Below are 10728 nucleotides of genomic sequence, written 5' to 3' on the forward strand. Positions count from 1 at the left end.
AAAGCTAGAGATCCTAAAGTGATTTACTCTGGTACTATGATCATTTCTGGTATTAAAATTAAGAAAGGAAATTATTTTATTATATTGAATTGATGGCGTTACTTATATTGATGTAACAGGTTATACAAATGTCTGAGGAGTTATGATGTAAAATAATAAAGGATAGATATCAATGTGCTGCATTGATAGCTACTGAGTGTATGTGATTGATTGCTGTTTAAATTTTGAAGAGAATGGCAGAATTATTATGGATTATTATTTTTATTATGCTGTAGCTTCATGGAGATAACTACGCAGCAAATGAGGCTCTATTATCTTATAAGAAATACTGTTGTATAACAAAAAGCTTGTTTAGAATCCGATGAAATGGCCATTGACTGGCCATTAACACCTGAAATGGGTTAAGTCCTGCAATTAGGGATTTTAGGCAGTTTAATGCAGCTGGCTTGCCATACTTCTGCTGTGTACCTCTAAGAGTAAGTAATTTGTCTGTAGATATGTTTGCCTGTTTGCAAAATGAAAAACCTGAGTTTCCAGGAGAGAAAACCCTGCCTCCTCCATATGACTAACTCACCTTCAGTTGAAAAGCTCTGATTGAAGGTTCTTCGTTTCTTAGACAAGATTTGAACCCAGGACTTTCTGAACAGAGAGCTTCTTCTATACCAACTGAGCTACAGAAGCTCTAGTGTTGAATCATACACTGTAAAAGTGAAGTCCTCTTGGTGTCTAAGAATTATGATGAGGTGAAAGATGTCATGAGGGTAGAGAGGAGCACTATTAAACATAGGAGGAGAAACAAAATATAGTTTGTTGGATTGCACTTTTAAGGTGTGTCCCTGATGTATAGGAACCACATAAAGAGAATAAAAATAAAATTAATTATTGTGGTAGGATGGATAGGGTAGGCCCAGATTTTGATAATTTCATTTTCTTTTTGATGATATGTATTGAACGTCATGTTTGTGCCCTTCAGTATGGACAGTTAACAGACATAACATACAACCTCACAGTCATAATTCAAAGCATTTAAACCATTTGGCTTATCTTGGCTATGGGTTTCTTGGCAAGAATCATATTATCTCACCACTTAATTGTCTTCCTGAAGAGTAGGAAGAAAGGAATGGTTTGCAGTTCTTTATGGCATTTACAGGACAAAGATAATTTTTAGTGCCTTTTGACCATGAAATTCCAACATTTATAATCTAGAAGACAAAAGGTAGTCATATTAGATTTCACAAATTCAGAAAGTGCAGTTGGAGATGTTAGATAAGTATCCGTTGATTTTCCAGAATAAATTGCACTTTGTTATTAGATTTTCCATCACTTTCATTATCTCAATTTCCAGCAGAGCCTTGATGATGGGAAATTTGGATATCATACCACATTTTATTATTTTTAAGGATAATTCACCTATAAAACATTGGAAACCTGTAGTATCTATCTTTATAAATAATTTAGTTTTTAAAAAATTGAAATATGTATAAAAATAACCTGATATTTAATAAGAAAAAAATAAATTATAAAAATCAATAATATAATGTTTACTTTTCAAAGTAATGTGATATTAAATAAGTTTTCTTACTAAATTAATTATGTAAATTAAAGATGCCAAAAATTATATTATTGGCATCTTTAATTTATAGTATAACCAAGTGGAAAAACTTCCAACATCTATCTCTAATCCAGAGTGGTTTAGTAATAAGGTGTGACATCTTTTGGCTACTTATATATGGAAATATGATTTCTGCATTACTTCAACCTTGGTATCACTTCTGGGTCTGGCTCCCACTGATGAGACCTCAATAAAGGTCGAACCAGTCTGAGTAGTGACCTTTCCCATAATGTATAGCCTTATACATTATGGGAATGATATGTACATTGCATTATGGGATACAAAGCAGTTGATGCGAGATTATTTCATGTGCAAATTTTGTTTTGCTTACACTTGGATAAAGGATTAAAACCAAGAATATTATTTGATGGAAGTTTTTTCACTTGGCTATGCTACCAATTATATATTTGGTTTAATCCTTTATCCAAGTGTAAGCAAACAAAGTTTGTGCTTGAAGTATTTTCAGGACTCGGGCAACTCGTAGTAAAGGTGGGATAAGTTCTGATCACTTGCCTTGCTTACACTTGGATAAAGGATTAAACCAAATATATAATTGGTAGCATAGCTAAGTGAAAAAACTTCCATCAACTATCTCTAATCCAGAGAATTTTAATAATAAGGTGTTGACACCTTTTGGCAACTGATATATGGTGATACGACTTCTGCATTATTTCCACCTTAGTATCACCACCTCTGGGTCTGGCTCCCACCAATGAGACTTCAATAAAGGTGAAACTAGTCTGGGTAGTGGCCCTTCCCTTAATTCATAGCATTATACATGCCCACAAGGAGATGTGCTTTGCATTATGGGAGAAACTAAGGCAAGTGATCAGAACTTGTTCCACCTTTACCATGAGTTGCCCCAGTCCTGAAAATACTTCAGGTGCAAACTTTGTTTGCTTACACTTGGATAAAGGATTAAACCAAATATATAATTGGTGCAAGAGTATCATTTCTTGGCATCGTTAATTTATAGTATAGCCAAGTGGGAAAACTTCCAACAAATAAATTATGCTTGTTTAATTTCATGACTTATCAAAATTGTATATTCTAATTTACAAGAAATGCACCTAAGGTTGCAGACGCCATCGGGTTCTTATGTGTATTATTATTATTATTGCACCCTCTATGGAGTCGGCAGATTCATTGTGGGAGGTTCATTCAACTGACATTATATTTATCATACCAAATCTTAAAATCCTTAACACTCCTTGCATTAACAACACATTCTAGTAATGTCTTCCATTCACTAACAATTCTCTATGTAAAAAATCCACTCCCACCCCCTTCACCACATTCTTATGTAACTTCCAGGGTTAGCTTCTGGTTTTCCCCTCTCGCCTTTTACTCTTTTTATAATGTGATCTGGATTAATCTTAATAAAATCCTCTCACTAACTTAAATGTCATTATCATATCATGTCTTTTCATATCCACCAAATCTCTGCAATCCACATTTTTCAACCCCTCTCCATAGCCAGCATTCTGAAGTTCTGATATTGTCTTAGTCACTTGTCTCTGGACACGCTTCAATGTTTCCACATCACACTGAAAACTAGCTGACCAGATTTGAGCATAATAGTTCAAGGTGGTCTAACCAGTGCTTTATACAGTGACACAACCACTTCTTTATCCCTACATGTTAGAGTACTTCTCATCATAACAGCACTATGATGTGCAACACTAGTAATATGCCCTCTTAAACCAGTTCCATATCTCTAATCTCATCCACTTCCTGCAGTACAGCACCATCGATATAGTACACAGCCTTATATTTCTGCACTGCAAAATGCAATACCTTGCACTTATTGATATTAAAACTACAACCCACTCTTTGGTCCAAGTCAAAAGTCTATTCAAATCATCTTGAAGGGAATTTATATCTCCCCAAGTTTACGTCATCAGCAAACAACTGAAGATCCCCAGTCAGTCCACATAATATATCATTTACAAATGAGTTAAACAGCAGGGGCCCAAGAACAGAACCCTGGAGCATGCCACTGGTTACTGCTCCATCGTATACAACTTGCTGGTATCGTTCAGAGAGCTAATCTCCGATCTATCTAGCCAATATACTGTTTATTCCCATCCTCTGCAGCTTGTATGCCAACTTATGTGGTAATCTATCAAATGCTTTTGCAAAGTCGACAAATATCACTGCGTATGATTCTTTCTTATCTAACACACTTGTTATCCTATGATAAAAGCAAGTAAATTGCTAAAACAGGACCTACCTGTTACAAAGCATGCTGTGTTCATCAGCCCAATCCCATATTCTATTTCTAATCAATCTCTCCAACACCTTGACCATAACTACAGTTATACAGACTGGTCTATAATTGGAAACTTCTGTCCTAGAACGATGCTTGTGGAGTGGTACTGTTTTGTCCTCTTTCTACTGCTTAAGAAACTTTCCCACTGCAAAACTTTCATTAAATAACCAAGTCAAGGGCATAGCCAACTTTTGTGCACATTCCTGAAATGATACGTGGTGATGTCATCCATTCCCACAGCCTTATTAATGTCTAACTCAATCAACACCTGATATATCTCTGATTCTTTCACTTCCAATTCTCTTAATACTTGCCTCCCTTCTATATATTGCACTGCATCATTTACATCAGTATGATATATACTGATGAAGTGCTTGTTCAATAATTCCACTACATCCTTTGCATCTGTTATTCTGCTGCCATGACTATCCATCAGTGTCAGCTTGCCCTAATTATTCTTTCTGTTGCTTGCCATATAGCAGGAAAATTCCATTGAGTTAACCTTGGCCTGACCAACCAGTCTCCTCTCATACTGTACCTTTTCTCTTTTTTTTTTTTACCATGCTCGTCACCTTCCTAGTCTACACTTTATACTCTACATGGATCCGATCACCACGAGCTGTCTTGTATCTCCTCCATAGCGTTTTCTTTTCAACACAGCTTGCTTAATTTCACTGTTCATCCATTTCACTCCTACTCTATTTACTTGCTTCACGCTTGGTATGCAGTTAAACATTGCTTGTGTCAGATACTGCCTTATGAATTTCCATACACTGTCAACATCTTTTCTGCTCAGATCATCTACCCAAAGTACTGATGCTAACTGACTACAGAGCTTCCTATAATCACCCACTTTATACTTCCACATATATCCATTTTTGGCAGTAATCTTTTCTTGTTTCACCACTTCCCAAACAAGTACCTCACGATCACTCTCACCAGCCAGCAGCAGTGTTAACACCTCATTAAAAACTACATCTTGTGAAGTTATTACCAAATCCAAAACGTTGAAGCCTCTAGTTGCTTCAGTCATATGCTGCTTAAGATATTTATCTCTCAGAAATTCAACAAACTCACTCTTCTTTTTCCATGTACCATCTCCTCCTTCCATTCTGTATTCCTGTAATTGAAGTCTCCCATCAGAATACCACACTTCTCTTCAGTCTAACCACTCTTTTTCCCTGATCCTGACTCCGATTTCCATTCCTACATGTCTCGTCCTCACCTTTCTGCATTCCATCACCTTGTGCTGCTGCAACTGCATCTTCAACCTTGTATCCATCTTTCACATGTTGTACAATCCGTTTAGTTGCCCTGTCCTATCCTGCTTCACAAGTAGACTCTGATCATTTATTACATTAACTTCTTAATTCTGTGCCTTCTCAGAAAACAATAGCCTTTCTAAGTGCCCAACACCAAACCCATTCAAATGCAATCCATCAACTTTAAACCATTCCAACTTTCCTTCCAATTCACTCCATAGATTTACAAATTGAATCCCTTTGCCTCACACAACTCAGCAGTCTTACTATTCATTATCTCTGCTCTCCTTCTCTATTCACTAACGTCTCTGGACAACATGCTAACGACTTTTCCAACAAAATTGTTATTCTTTATCTGGCACAACAACTTCCTCAAGTCTTTATCAACATTCTTTTTTTCCCCAACTAAGTCATTTGCACCTACTACCACCACTAATGTGGTTTCACCACATATATGGCATCTGAGTTTGGTAAAGATGGAAAGACTCAAAATGATATTTTATTAATGTATTCACATGCAGCATACCAAACAATAAGTCAGTCATCTACCACACTTTATTGATAACACATTAGAGGTGCTATTTATTCATCTGGAAGCCAGCACAGTAAAGCATGAAATAACAGTATCTTACAAAGCAGAGCAAGACTTCTGAGTAGGGGATGAAACTTGCCTGTTTTGAAATTTTAAATTTGTCAATCAAACATGAATTCACATCTATAAGCAACATCTGTATGATAATAACTGTTGCTTATAGATGTTGAAACCAAACTGCCACTAATATGTCACTAGACAAAATGTTATCATTAGTTTGCAAAAATGTGCAAGAAACCATTTAAATCTTTTTTATTGCAATTCATTCCATGAAACAATTTTCAGTTTTATTTTATTTTTGTAAAAGATTTGCAGATTCATCATACTTTCCATGCTAAACATTTGACTCTCCCCTCCTTCAGAGTTTACAAATATTTCTTACATCTTTTCATAATTTAAAAAAAAAAAAATTGGTATCTTTCAGAAATATTTAAAAACAGGCAGACCTGTGTAGCTCAGTGGAAGTGATGTTTGCATCCTCTGTGCTAGGCCATCTGAAGGTAGACTGAATTACAAGTCTAGTCACCAACTGGAGGAGCTTTTTCAGCCTATTTTCAACCGGTTCCCAAGTTAGTCAATTTCTGACATGGGCAAGCTACCATCCTCTGAATTAACACCATATTCAAAAACTTCACAATGTTTCAAACCTGCTAAACTCCCTATATTTATTTTTTTCATTCAAATTCTGCTCATTATTCTCACCCTTGATCATGCCACTCATCTCTCTCTTGGTCAGTATTCACTCATTTTCTGATGTAATGCTGCCAAAATCTATTATGCTAATATCTAAATCACAAAGTTCTTCCCATTTTCTACAGATATGCACTTCACTATCTCTTACCTGTCACATATCTAACTGCCAGGATAATGTAGTCCTTAAATGGGAGACTTGGTGATAAGCCATTGGCAAACTGAGCTGTGGCTCCCACCATTATTTAACAATGTGCAAAAAATACTACAAACTATACTGAAATATTATGTTTAAGTACAAATTATCCACAGACTACTATATATCTAGTTTAGATTCTGTGTAGTTTAAAGTAAAAAACTAATAAATAATAACGAAAACTTATCTTTTATTCGCTGCTACCATAGTCAGTTTCCTTCTTACTATGACCTCTCCCTCTGCAAACTATATCTGTATACTCCAGATAAAGTCAGTTCATTATAACATGGACATAGTTCCATATATATATATATATATGTAGAAAGTATTTTACCTTGGGTATAATAAATGTTAAGAATACCAAGTAATTTTTAAACCTGGTTTTACTCCATTTCCCAAGTAAGCAAACAGACAAAAAAGTCAAGTTTGCGCCTGCAATTGATGCAAGTCTAACTGATCCTACAGGTAGTGCAGGACCAGGGCAACTCGTGGTAAAGGTGGGGCAAGCTCCGATCACTAATCTTAATATTTACCCTTAATGCCAAAACACATCTCCAAGAAGGGGATGTATGATGTTTTGTATTAAAGGCAAGGGGCCACTACCCAGACCGGTTTCGACCTTTATTGAGGCCTCATCAGTGGGAGCTAGGCTAGAAAATACCAAGATTTAGTAATACAGAGCTCATAAGTATTTTACCAGAACAAGTTGCCATAAGGTGTTTTAACCTTATTAAATAAGGTTAAAACATGAGCTCTGTATTACTAAATCTTGGTATTATGAGCTCTGTATTACTAAATCTTGGTATTTTCTAGCCTAGCTCCCACTGATGAGGCCTCAATAAAGGTCGAAACCGGTCTGGGTAGTGGCCCCTTGCCTTTAATACAAAACATCATACATCCCCTTCTTGGAGATGTGTTTTGGCATTAAGGGTAAATATTAAGATTAGTGATCAGAGCTTGCCCCACCTTTACCACGAGTTGCCCTGGTCCTGCACTACCTGTAGGATCAGTTAGACTTGCATCAATTGCAGGCGCAAACTTGACTTTTTTGTCTGTTTGCTTACTTGGGAAATGGAGTAAAACCAGGTTTAAAAATTACTTGGTATTCTTAACATATATATATATATATATATATATATATATATATGTTAAAGATACCAAGCAATTTTAAACCTGGTTTTACTCCATTTCCCAAGTAAGCAAACAGACTAAAAGTCAAGTTTGCGCCTGCAATTGATGCAAGTCTAACTGATCCCACAGGTAGTGCATTATCAGGGCAACTCGTGGCAAAGGTGGAACAAGCTCCGATCACTAATCTTAATATTTACCCTTAATGCCAAAACACATCTCCAAGAAGGGGATGTATGATGTTTTGTATTAAAGGCAAGGGGCCACTACCCAGACCGGTTTCGACCTTTATTGAGGTCTCGTCAGTGGGACACCTTATGGTAACTTGTTTTGGCGAAATACTTACAAGCTCAGCATTACTAAATCTTGGTATTTCTAGCCTAGCTCCCATATATATATATATATATATATATATATATATATATATACTCATATTCCTCATATTCATAGAAGCCATATCACCTGCTGTAACTATGTTTTTTTGTATTATTTGTATAATTTTTTGTTTTTTTGAAAAGTGATAATAACATGGTAATCGTCACAGATAATGAAGAAGGTAATATAACATTTTTATTAATATTTGGCTCTTTTTTTAGTACAAAATGTAACTTGTACTAAAAAGTACAAGTATTAAGAAATGACGACAAATTTGCGTGTTTTTCAAAATGGAGTGGACAGTGATATTTTCATGAAAAACAAATACCGGTATCAAAATTTAGTTCAACTACTCAGTTTTACTAACATTCAAAGCTAAAAATTCACTTTTTACTGTTTAGTATTTCATGGTCTATTTATTACAGCTTGACATCAGCAGGGCATTAACAAAATCAATTTCCTGATGCATGCAACTGTCAATTCATGGTTCCAAGCCCTTATAATGGCTTCTTGCATATTTCAGTTTCCATTTGATACCATAAATTCTCAATAGGATTGAGATATGGGCTGTTTTCTGGCAACGATAGTCACTGAATTGAGTGTTCATTGAGTCACTTATTAACCTGCAACAAAACTAAAGCTTTTTTAAGTACTAAAGTCAATTCATATGGTACATTTAGAGTTATAATATCATTACTTTGGCAGAGTCATTCTGAAAGATGCAGTTTATCGTTACAGTAAACTAGTTTCTGATAGTGGGCAGCAGTTCTAAAATTTTCTGGTACACTGTGCATTTACTGAATCTTTTGTGAAATGCAGGTGATCAACACCATGATATTACATGCAACCCCAGGACCGGCTAAGAATTTGACTGTTGACACCAGACAGTCAGGGTTGAATTTTTTCCCTCATCATCTTCAAACTGTCTGCCATCAGTGCCCTGCAGGTTAAACTTTTCCTCATCAGAAAAAATTAATTTTCCACTGATCAGTAGTCCATTTGGCATTCTCCACCAGTTTAATCTAGTCAGTCTCGTTTTTTTTTGGTTAACAAGGGCTTCTTTTTAGGGCACCTTGCTATCGGTTCCTGTTAAACTAGTCTTTTCCTGACAGTTACAGAGCTTGCCACAACTCCAATTTCTTCCCAGTCATGCTTCATTCTCTGGATAATGCACTGTGATTTTTGAGGCATCTGCTTTCAGCTGATCAAGTTTCCTTCATTTCTGACAGCAGCCATACCACAGTAGATCGACTGCAGGACACCCTTTGAGTTATTTCACAAGAGAAATATTCAAAGCTTGAATTACACTTTTGCTGCAAGGTGTTAACTGCATGTAACTAGCCATAGCAATCTCAGCACAAAAATGCAAAAACTAGCTCTTGCTGTCTATTTATAGCATAAAAATTCACACAATTGCAGCAACTCTTACATTATATAGAAACCTATGGAAATGATAGATGATGCAATACAATGAAATAGCTAATGATAAACCAATGAAAATGACCATTTAACTACTAAAAACTATTTATGTAAGGTGATGTGGTTTCTATGAATATGAGTGTTTATACTCTCAATACTATTCTAGAAGAAATTTGCTATAGTGAGAGTTGACAGTTTACTGCATATAAATTTCTCATTACATTGAATTTTAAAAAAATTTTGAATTGTTACTGTTCCTCTTAAATAGTAAATTTAAGTATATAGTCTGAAAGCCATTATATATTTTTCCCTTTGTTCTATTTTTAGGGATCAAGTGGAATGAAAATATAAGATCCATGGAAAATAGTACTTTTCAATCTGCATTGGAAAATCATGGTGATTAATTCTGTGGCTGTTAAAAAGTTATTGCTCTTTTTAGCTATAAAAGAGATAGTTAACAAATGCTAACTATCTTTCCCAAAACCAAAAAAGCTCAAGAATTCTTCACTTTATGACCTAACTTAACACCTACCCGGTGTTACTACCCAGGAATGCTTGCATTGAAATAAAGAATTATGACCTAAAAATGAAATGTCATTCAAGATATGTTTCGCAAATTGAAAACTTGTCAGAGTGACAATTTCCTGAATAATTTTTTAAACGGCATCATTTGTAATGCAGTTTTTCTCAACAAAATATAATGTATATTAAAAAAAAAAAAACTATATATCTAACCAGTTTGAATAATTTTTCAGTATCATGAAAAAAACCTTTCTCGACATTTTAATGAATATGTATGGATATCTCTTGAACTATGACATTTCAGATTCAATTGAATGTTTATTTTGACAGATCTGAATATTTCAACAATTTTTTTCTTTTTTAATTCACAAAATAAAAACTGCTTCAGTTTTATCCTTATCAAAGAGAAGAAAAGTTAGATTTATGGCTTACCTCACCATATAAGGAAATGAGTGCAATCACAAAAATGCATGTTTAATAATTTTCTTGTGTAGTGAATATCATGCATTATTACAATGATTGAATCTACAGTTTTTAACATTATAAACTTTTATTTTTATTTTCACCTAAGTTTACCATTAAAATGAATGAATAAATTAAATTAATTAGTGCGTGTGTGAACGCAGTCACAAAAAATAAGTGTTTCGTAATAACATTTTT

General features: G+C 34.8%; 1 protein-coding gene across 2 annotated transcripts in view; it reads left to right on the top strand.

The window, feature by feature from the left end:
- Positions 1 to 10273, top strand: part of LOC150095459 (CCR4-NOT transcription complex subunit 2-like) — a 71287-nt gene extending 61014 nt beyond the window's left edge. For both annotated transcript variants that reach the window (XM_090410095.1, XM_090410096.1), the window contains one exon: positions 9874 to 10273. In XM_090410095.1, the coding sequence (XP_090266221.1) occupies positions 9874 to 9897 (24 nt within the window). In that variant the 3' untranslated portion in view covers positions 9898 to 10273. The remainder of the gene's footprint in view (positions 1 to 9873) is intronic.
- Positions 10274 to 10728: the final 455 nt, after the last annotated feature.

This window comes from Typopeltis vanoorti, chromosome 20 (genome assembly GCF_054136105.1).
Source record: "Typopeltis vanoorti isolate ZY-2024b chromosome 20, IOZ_Tvanoo_1.0, whole genome shotgun sequence".
NCBI lineage: Eukaryota > Metazoa > Arthropoda > Arachnida > Uropygi > Thelyphonidae > Typopeltis > Typopeltis vanoorti.